This window comes from Bufo bufo, chromosome 1 (genome assembly GCF_905171765.1).
Source record: "Bufo bufo chromosome 1, aBufBuf1.1, whole genome shotgun sequence".
NCBI classification, from domain to species: Eukaryota; Metazoa; Chordata; class Amphibia; order Anura; family Bufonidae; genus Bufo; species Bufo bufo.
In genome coordinates this window covers 810491754-810501425 of record NC_053389.1, presented here as the reverse complement: position 1 = coordinate 810501425, position 9672 = coordinate 810491754, and the positions used below count along the sequence as shown (strand labels likewise).

General features: G+C 47.2%; 1 protein-coding gene across 3 annotated transcripts; it reads left to right on the top strand.

Annotated features, from left to right (window-relative positions):
• Nucleotides 1-162: 162 nt before the first annotated feature.
• On the top strand, nt 163-7954 carry TRAPPC1 (trafficking protein particle complex subunit 1). 3 transcript variants are annotated; one of them, XM_040415203.1, is made up of 5 exons: nt 163-263; nt 3684-3782; nt 5350-5420; nt 6793-6931; nt 7378-7954. In XM_040415203.1, the coding sequence occupies exons 2-5, from the start codon at nt 3684-3686 to the stop codon at nt 7504-7506; spliced, it is 438 nt and encodes a 145-aa protein (XP_040271137.1). In that variant the 5' UTR covers nt 163-263; the 3' UTR covers nt 7507-7954. The 3 variants fall into 3 exon arrangements, with proteins under 3 accessions (XP_040271137.1, XP_040271138.1, XP_040271136.1); XM_040415204.1 differs by having other exon boundaries at nt 195-263; nt 3662-3782; XM_040415202.1 differs by lacking the exon at nt 163-263 and adding an exon at nt 293-455.
• The last annotated feature ends 1718 nt before the right edge of the window (nt 7955-9672 follow it).

The following is a 9672-nucleotide window of genomic DNA, read 5'->3' as shown; positions in this document are numbered from 1 at the left end:
CAGTAGGGAAATATTACGGCCCATTGCGCAAGCGCGGCTACCTAACTCCAGAAGATCCGTCCGATCTCTGCGCCTGCGCAGTGTGGGGGTAGGGAGGTAATGTAACGTTACACCGGTATTCTGTTCCGTCCGCCATCTTTGAATCGCCCTTCCGCCCAAAGACCTCAGCAAGCGCATGCGTGGAGCCGGACACGTGACGTCGCGAGAGAGAGAGGCGTGGCTCGGCAGGCGGAAGTCAGGCAGCTGGCTTTCACTGGACGGCGGTGAGTGCTTCCCTTCTTGGTTAGGGCTGTCATGTGACCTCTGCAGGCTGGGACTTGTAGTCCTCCCCAGCGTTTGGCTCTTTTATGTCCCACTATCTTGGGCAGGGCGGTCTAATGTACCCTGGATGGGCGCCATGAATGGGTCAGAGGAGCCCCCAGTTCTGGTTGGCTGAGGTTAGGCCCCTCCAAGAGGTAAGATCCGCAGCAGCTACGCAGTTCTCTCCATGGCCGCTCAGGATCCGCAGCAGCTGCGCAGTTCTCTCCATGGCCGCTCAGGATCCGCAGCAGCTGCGCAGTTCTCTCCATGGCCGCTCAGGATCCGCAGCAGCTGCGCAGTTCTCTCCATGGCCGCTCAGGATCCGCAGCAGCTGCGCAGTTCTCTCCATGGCCGCTCAGGATCCGCAGCAGCTGCGCAGTTCTCTCCATGGCCGCGCAGGATCCGCAGCAGCTGCGCAGTTCTCTCCATGGCCGCTCAGGATCCGCAGCAGCTGCGCAGTTCTCTCCATGGCCGCTCAGGATCCGCAGCAGCTGCGCAGTTCTCTCCATGGCCGCTCAGGATCCGCAGCAGCTGCGCAGTTCTCTCCATGGCCGCTCAGGATCCGCAGCAGCTGCGCAGTTCTCTCCATGGCCGCTCAGGATCCGCAGCAGCTGCGCAGTTCTCTCCATGGCCGCTCAGGATCCGCAGCAGCTGCGCAGTTCTCTCCATGGCCGCTCAGGATCCGCAGCAGCTGCGCAGTTCTCTCCATGGCCGCTCAGGATCCGCCGCCGATGATTTCTTAAAGGGGTTGTCCGGGGTCTTGATACTGAAGGCCTGCCCTTAGGATTACGGATGAGCGAATCTTTCATCCGAAGTCGATTCGCATAAAACTTCGTTCCAATACTGTACGGAGCGAGAGCGCCCTACAGTGTTAGAATGTATTGGCTCCGATGAGCCGAAGTTCTTGCTTGGAACCGAACCCGAGTTCGGGAAATGTTTCTTTACGGTACAAATAAATTTCTGAAGTTATTACCCAAAGTCTTTGCGCTCATCGGAGCCAATACATTCTAGTACTGTACGGAGCTCCGAAGTCTGTTCACTCCTCCCTACTCAGGATAGATGATCAGTATTGGATCGTGGGGGGGTCCGACTGCCGGCAACCGTAGGAGAGGGCCCCTGCGCTCAGCTGACAGCTCAGACCTTTTCCTAGGTCAGTGATGTCACCGTATGTCAGTCACATGACCTAGGTCAGGGATGACCTACCTGTTGCAAAACTACAACTCCCAGCGTGCCCTGATAGCTGTAGGTCAGGGACGGCCAACAGGCGGCTCTCCAGATGTTGTAAAACTACAATTCCCACCATGCCTTGCTGTAGGCTGATAGATGTAGGCCAGGCATGCTCAACCTGCGGCCCTCCGGCTGTTGTAAAACTACAACTCCCATCATTCCCTGACAGCCTACAGCCATCATCCTACAGAAGGGCATCGTGGGAGTTGTAGTTTTGCAACAGCTGGAAGGGCCGCAGGTTGGACATCCCTGACCTAAGTGAATGGGTCTGAGCTGCAGTACCAAGAACAGCCACTATACAATGGACGGTGCTGTGCTTAGTCCACCATTTTCACCAGAGCGTCGCGTCCTCCTCAAACAGGGTGCCGGGAGTCAGACCCCACCGATCGGACACTGATCACCTGTCAATATCAGAATCCTGGAAAACCCCTTTAAAACCTTGTTCAGATTGGTGGGCATCCCGTGTACACAGACCCTTAAAGGGACCCTCCGGTTCAAGAAAATAAAGACTCATTAACTGAGGAACGAGCGGAGCACTTACCCGGTGACCTCTGTATCAGGTGCGGATCCGCCGATTCCAAGATGGCCGCCGCTCGCCTGAGTACGCAATGCACACCGTACATTTGGTAATCCAAGAAACTTCCTGCTTGTCCAGCGCTGCTCTTGGATTGGACGGCAATGTTCACATGAGCAGCACTGGCCAATCAGAGAGCGGCAAGGAGTGTCTTGGGCTACCAGATACACGGTATCCGCAGGTATTCTGAGGATTGGTGCGACCATCTTGGGTGTCCGGAGAGGAGACCCGGAATCGGCAGATCTGCACCAGATAAGGAGGTCCCCAGGTAAGTGTTCTGTTCCTTCTCCAATTAATATGGATTTTTATTTTTTTTCTTGACCTCGGGGACTGACCTAATTGGACAATAACCTCCGGGGGAAGCTAGGGTGGCTGCAGCAGTAGAGCCTGACCTCTGAGGCGTCTGTATGTCCTGATACATCCAGGTAGGACCACCCCTACGGAGAAGGAATGGGTTTCATTCTGACCATTGACCTGCCTCCTGCTGGAGCAGGCCTCATCTGTGTGCATGGTCGCTCTGCCATTGGCTTCTGATCTGCTTAAAGGGTTATTAAAAAAAACTTCCCAAAAGCCGAAAAATATCATAAAATACAAAATGGGCCTTTACTGAGCGGTTTTTCCCCTGCGGTTTCCATCGCCACAGCTCCAGTCCTCCTCGTGGTGTTTGTGACGTAGCCACATACTCAGCGCCATGTACCGCAGAGGACAGTAATTGGCTGCAGAGGTCATGCGCCGCATACTGCCGTGTCACCGATGGAGCCTTGTACTTAATCCCCGCGAGGAGGAACGGGAGAGACACAGGGGACCTTAGGGTCCTTTTTATGGTTTATGACTCTCAGTGGCTTTTGGCAAGTCTTTTAACATCTCGTCAACCCCTCCGATGTCTCCTCTTATATGTCAACTGCTTCTGTAAAGGGGTTGTCCGGGAAGGCATCACTCCTAGCAGTTGCCGGCAGCCTGTCTCCTCATTCTTACCTGCTCCCCTCCGCTATGGTCCTCTGCGCTGGACCCCATGCCTCCCTCTCCCAGCCCAGGGTTTGTTTTCTTCTTCCCTGACGGGGACATGGTCACCTGGTCATCTTCAGCCAACCGTTGGCTTCAGCAGTGATGTGTCCTCACGAGACCTGGTGATTTGTCCACACGAGACATTTCACCGCTGAAGAGGATGAGGTGACTATACCCGTGTGGGGGACCAGAGCAGGTAAGTATGATCTAAGTACAGGAGGCAGGCTGACGGTATCTGTTAGAAGTGATGTATTCCTGGTCAAGCTCTTGAAGAGACTCGATACTGGGTATACCGAAGGGGGGACAATCAGACCAAGGGTTTTGGGATTCAGGGGTTGTAAGAAGAGATATTGTTGACAGATGGGTTAACCAGGCCATCACCACAAGGGACATGACGTATTGCATAGATGCTACAGAAAGGGAAATGATTGTGACCCCCCACCCCCCCAAGCTAAGTATCTGTCGATAGAATAATTCCTTGAGAAAGTAAGAGGAAATTAGAGAATGTCCTCCAAAACGTAAGACAATGTCCATGTTTTCTGGGCTTCCACCTAGGCTTTTGGCTTTGCATTCCCAGATGACCATCCACAACCTGTACATATTTGACCGGAATGGGACCTGCCTTCACTACAGCGAGTGGAACCGGAGGAAGCAGGCCGGGATCTCTAAAGATGAGGTAACGTCCTTGATGCAATGTCTGATACACATCTTCTTCCATTGGTCTTTGGGCTTTTCTTCAGAGGGAGTCTGTCCGCTCCAATAGAACCTGTAAAGGGAGCCGATGGCTTTGTATGGGGACGTGCGGAGAACCAGAACCACAAACCCCCCTTCAGAAAATCTCTGCCTCAAACACGGAGAAATCATCTTTCTTTTTAATCTGAGGCTAATTAGGATGCGAGTGCACTGTGGGCGGGGCCACGGCATCCAGTGCACCATCCCTTCCCAAGTACCGCCACCCAGCGCCTCCACCTCATGGTTGGTTGACAGTGCTGGACTTCCCCTGCGCCTTTTGCCACCTGCGGTGAAATCTTGCTCCTGCAGAACAAGACTTCCTCCCGGCCTTCCCTCCAGTCACTGATCTGCTCATGCGCCAAACTTACACCAATTGGCACACAATGCCTGCAAAGACTTACTTTAAAGGCTATCTAGACCTTTTTTTTTATTTTTTTTTATTGCATTTTACTCATTTTGGTATAAAAAAAACTTTTTTTCACTTGGTCTTTATTAAAAAATATTGAGCCATTCTGTCACAAAGGATTAACAGTTTTTCTAGCTGTGTGTGACGTACAGTTGTACAGAGGCTATGCTTGGTATTACACTCAGCCCCATTCACTTCTTTGGGGCTGAGCTGCTCTTAGGCCACGTGACCGATGAGTGTGTCGTCTCTTGGCCTAGGGTAAGCTGTGTGAAGGCAATGACGCTACTGAAGATAGGTCAACAGTATGTAAGTCTTGGAAAGCCCCTTTAAGGGTCCATTCACAGGTCCACAAATTGCGGATCCACAAAACACGGTCAACGGCCATGTGCGTTCCACATTTTGCGGACTGCACATGGCCGGCACAATAATAGAAATGCCTTTTCATGTCCGTGGCTGCGGACAAGAATAGGACATTGTCTATTTTTTGGCTGGGCTGCGGAACGGAAGTGCGGAGGCGGACAGCACTCGGTGTGCTGTCCACATCTTTTGCGGCCCCATTGAAAATTAATGGGTCCGCACCTGTTCCGGAAAATTGCGGATGCGGACCCATTTTGCGGACGTGTGAATGGACCCTCAGTAAGATAAGAATTGAGCTATAATGAGTGTTTATAAGGTCAGGGATCAGAGATAAGAAGCCACCAGCTGAGCTGCCTAATGGGAAGCATACAGAGCCCACTACTAGAGAATCTCAAGGCTGCACAAAGACAGGGGTTCCAAACTTTGTTTTATAAAGACCAATCAAAATAAAAATATTTTTAGCTTAAAATGGGTACAATGCATTAATAAATAAAATAAAAATGCCACCAAAGATGTACATAGCCTTTCAAGGATATGTACCTATAAAACTGGCAGGCAGCTGAAGGTAGGAGCAACGGGGGCGTTGCCATTACTCCTAGAGGCTCTGCTCTCTCTGCAACTGCCGCACCCTCTGTACTTTGATTTGCAGGACCAGGCAATGAAAATGTGATTTATGCCTGGTGTGATTTTAAGAGATGACAGACTGCTTTTAATATCTCACTCCCTTCCTATCTTATCTCCTTTCCAGGAATACAAGCTGATGTATGGGATGCTCTTCTCCATTCGCTCCTTCATCAGTAAAATGAGCCCCGTGGATATGTATCCTTTACTCCTGCCCTTCTAGTATATCTTTCTCATCTTGATATATAGATAAAATATAACGACTATAATACTGCTCCTGTGTACAAGAATATAACTACTATAATACTGCCTCCTATGTACAAGAATATAACTACTATAATACTGCTCCTATGTACAAGAATATAACTACTATAATACTGTCTCCTCTGTACAAGAATATAACTACTATAATACTGCTCCTATGTACAAGAATATAACTACTATAATACTGCCTCCTATGTACAAGAATATAACTACTATAATACTGCTCCTATGTACAAGAATATAACTACTATAATACTGTGCCTATGTACAAGAATATAACTACTATAATACTGCTCCTATGTACAAGAATATAACTACTATAATACTGCTCCTATGTACAAGAATATAACTACTATAATACTGCTCCTATGTACAAGAATATAACTACTATAATACTGCTCCTATGTACAAGAATATAACTACTATAATACTGCTCCTATGTACAAGAATATAACTACTATAATACTGTTCCTATGTACAAGAATATAACTACTATAATACTGCTCCTATATACAAGAATATAACTACTATAATACTGCTCCTATGTGCAAGAATATAACTACTATAATACTGCTCCTATGTGCAAGAATATAACTACTATAATACTGCTCCTATGTGCAAAAATATAACTACTATAATACTGCTCCTATGTACAAGAATATAACTACTATAATACTGCTCCTATGTACAAGAATATAACTACTATAATACTGCTCCTCTGTACAAGAATATAACTACTATAATACTGCCTCCTATGTACAAGAATATAACTACTATAATACTGCCTCCTATGTACAAGAATATAACTACTATAATACTGCCTCCTATGTACAAGAATATAACTACTATAATACTGCTCCTATGTACAAGAATATAACTACTATAATACTGCCTCCTATGTACAAGAATATAACTACTATAATACTGCTCCTATGTACAAGAATATAACTACTATAATACTGCCTCCTACGTACAGGAATATAACTACTATTTTTCTAATAATATATCAAGGATCTTGAAATTGGTGGAGAATTGAGACACAATTATTCTTTGAAGTTTTTGATAATTCTGGGCTTTGGAGTCTAGTGGGTGGTCCTACTTATTGATTGCCATTTCTGTAAATACAGTCAGTAACGGATAGGACCACTCACTGGACTCCGTCCAGATTGAGCAGAGATTTATATCAATAATTGATTCTATGGCCTGTTACTGTGAATGAATCTGCTCAGCTCTCAGTTGGCTGTAAGCATCACCTGTAGATGGTAAACCAGTTGGAGCATAATGTTCTTTAACCAGCTCTATTTAGGAAAGATGGCTTCCTTTCCTTCCAAACTAGCAAGTATAAGCTTCACTACTACGAGACACCGAGTGGTCTGAAGATGGTGATGAACACAGATCTGAGCGTGGGGAGCATACGGGAAGTCCTTCATCAGATATACAGCACGGTGAGAGACTGTAGACTATGTAAAGGAGAAAAGTCTTGATCGAAAGGTAGAACTTAACGTTCCGTGGCTGGTGATTTGGTTAAGACTCGGGAGGAAAGGACCCCAGGAGGACTGGAGGTGTGTTAGATATCTCATGGGTGTTTAGTCAAAGATCTCCTCTAAACCTCTTTATAGACTCTTTATATTATAGTATGTCTGATTATGGGTTTGGTAGGCCACCGTAGGACCAAGTCAGAAAAATGGGACAACCCTTTACATCGGTAGGCTTCTGCAGATTTCATTGGACATTGGTGGTCCTCACTCTGGGTAGTAGAGAGGGTTCTCTGGTTCTCTTTTAGGGCCTATGTCTTAGTGGACCATTCCATTCTTTCTGTATCATTGACTAAATCTTTACATGAAACGGTTGTGATGACGTACGCCCCTAATCCGGTTGTTTTACCTCCCAGATTTTTGTGGAATATGTGGTGAAGAATTCTCTCTGTTCCCTCAATGAGCCCATTCAAAGTGAACTTTTCAAAAGCAAACTGGACAGCTTTATCCGGAGTCTCCCCTACTTCTCGGCCAGAGCTGGCTAAAACCTGCCCAGCAGGACATGTTGCACTAACCTTGAGCATCTCTCCAAGCCTCTACAAGGCTTTTGTGCATCCAGCTTCAACGGTAGAAGACTTCTCTGCTCAATAACTGAGAGCTCTTCAGCACACTGCCAGCTTTCTCGGGATTCCCTGACACCATAGACCATCGTCGTCTTTACACGTATGACTGATACACGTATGCAGTTGATCCTCATGCTTCTCGAATGAAGAAGAGCATTCACCGAACGCAAGAGTTGTCGATAGAAGAGGTGCAGTGATTCATAATGAACACCAAGTAGCAGCGACTGATTTTTGTTTCTTGTTAATGTATGCTTATTTACCTGTGATTTATTGCATCTGTATACGGGGCGGGGGACGGAAAACGGGGTGTCATGTTATATCTACATTAAAGCTACTGTAACGTGTGGATGGAACAGTAGGTGACCAATCAGTCTGCTTTTCTGTGCTTCATCTATGTGTTTGGTGATGGAAGGGAGCTCCTCCTCCTGCAGGACAATACATAGATGGGACTATTAGAGAAGGTGGAGCTAAGTGTAGGGCTCTGTAGCTTTCAGTCCTGGGTTATTATTAGGAACTGCTTAGAATCCTATCCTTACTATAGGGGGTTAATCGTGTCCATGATTCCTTCACGCTGCACTTCACACAAAGCCACTAGAGGGACCTAGACATCTGCTTATTTATTTTATTCCTCTGTGCTGTCCTCCAGGATCTCAGGAGGGAACAGTGATGGATGTTGTTACTCTTAGGCCGGGTTCACATCACCATTTAATTTTCAGTTTTTCTGATCTGTCTGAGAACAGGAAAAAAAAAAAATGGATTTTTTTCATTTTGATCATCTGTTATGCTCATTTTGTATCCGTTTTAGCCATTGCCGTCTTGAGACTTGTTATTTTAGACAGAAAAAAAAGGCCTCCACAAAGTACTTTGTGTAAAATAATGGATCTCGGATGGAAATGGCTAAAACGGCTGCAAAATCAGCTGAACAGAAACGGCGATGTGAACCCCGGCCTTCGGAAACTTACCTCACTGTTGTGTCTTGAGATTTTCTTCCATAAACCCTTTCAGTTTTAACATCCTTGGGGGAGGATCATTTGTCAATGGACTTCTGACTTTTTTAGTCGTAAAAGAAAAATAAGTTGGAAGTCCCAATTTTGATCAGCTGTGAGACAATGTTTAGTCCCACAGACAGACAGTATTCACTTTAATGGGTCCGCAAATCCCAAGGTGCGGAACAGAACCCTACGGAAGCACTACAGAACCCGTACTTCCGTTCCGCAAAAAGATAGAACATGTCCTATCTTTTTGCGGAACGGGCGGATCGCGGACCCATTAAAGTGAATGGGTCCACGATCCGCTGCGGCTGCCCCACGGTTGGTGTTCGTGCATTGTGGCCCGCAGCATGGCCAAGGGGCGCACATGTTCGTGTGCAGGAGGCCTCAACCTGAGCTTCAGACTTACAAACTCTGCCAACAGCGGAAGACAGAAGAATCCTAAAGCCACTGTAAAACTGGAATCCATCTTTAGGCCCCTCCCAACTTGAAAGTGCACTTCATGGTCGAGTGCTTTTTCCCACACCATGGAGGAGATCTATCATGAGAGTCAGTTTTGCAGAAGTCCGCGTTGCCATAATTTGGGCAAAATGTATTAAATGTCACCCAGTGTTTGATAAATTTGGACAGTGATCGTGGTGGGCCTCAGCGGTCGGACTGTCAACGATGGGAAACGAATGCCCTATCTGTGGGTAGGAGATACGTCTTTGTAAAGGGACGACCCCCTGAAGGTCCAAAATAGGCAGGTCACTAGGAGGCTAAAAAGATTTCCAGGAGACCCTCAGTGTCGTGGATGCAGGAGTGCTCCACCTTTTCTTCTTCTCATTTCCTGGTCTCTCTTATCTGGAGAGGACTTCTACCTTTTCAAGTTCTCTTTAAATGGGGCATGTATATCCTCCACCGTCCTGACCTATGTCTTATGGCAATGTAAAGCGACAGATGTGGGCTACGCAGAGGGATGCAACAAGCTCTGTTACTGGGAGAGGTGATGCCCTATATGTTTCTGGCAGAGGCTGGGGAGAGCGATGCTCTGCAGGGCTCTGGAAGGATGCAGGGGAGGCGATGCCCTGCATACCATCTGTCTGGCTGGATGTGAGCT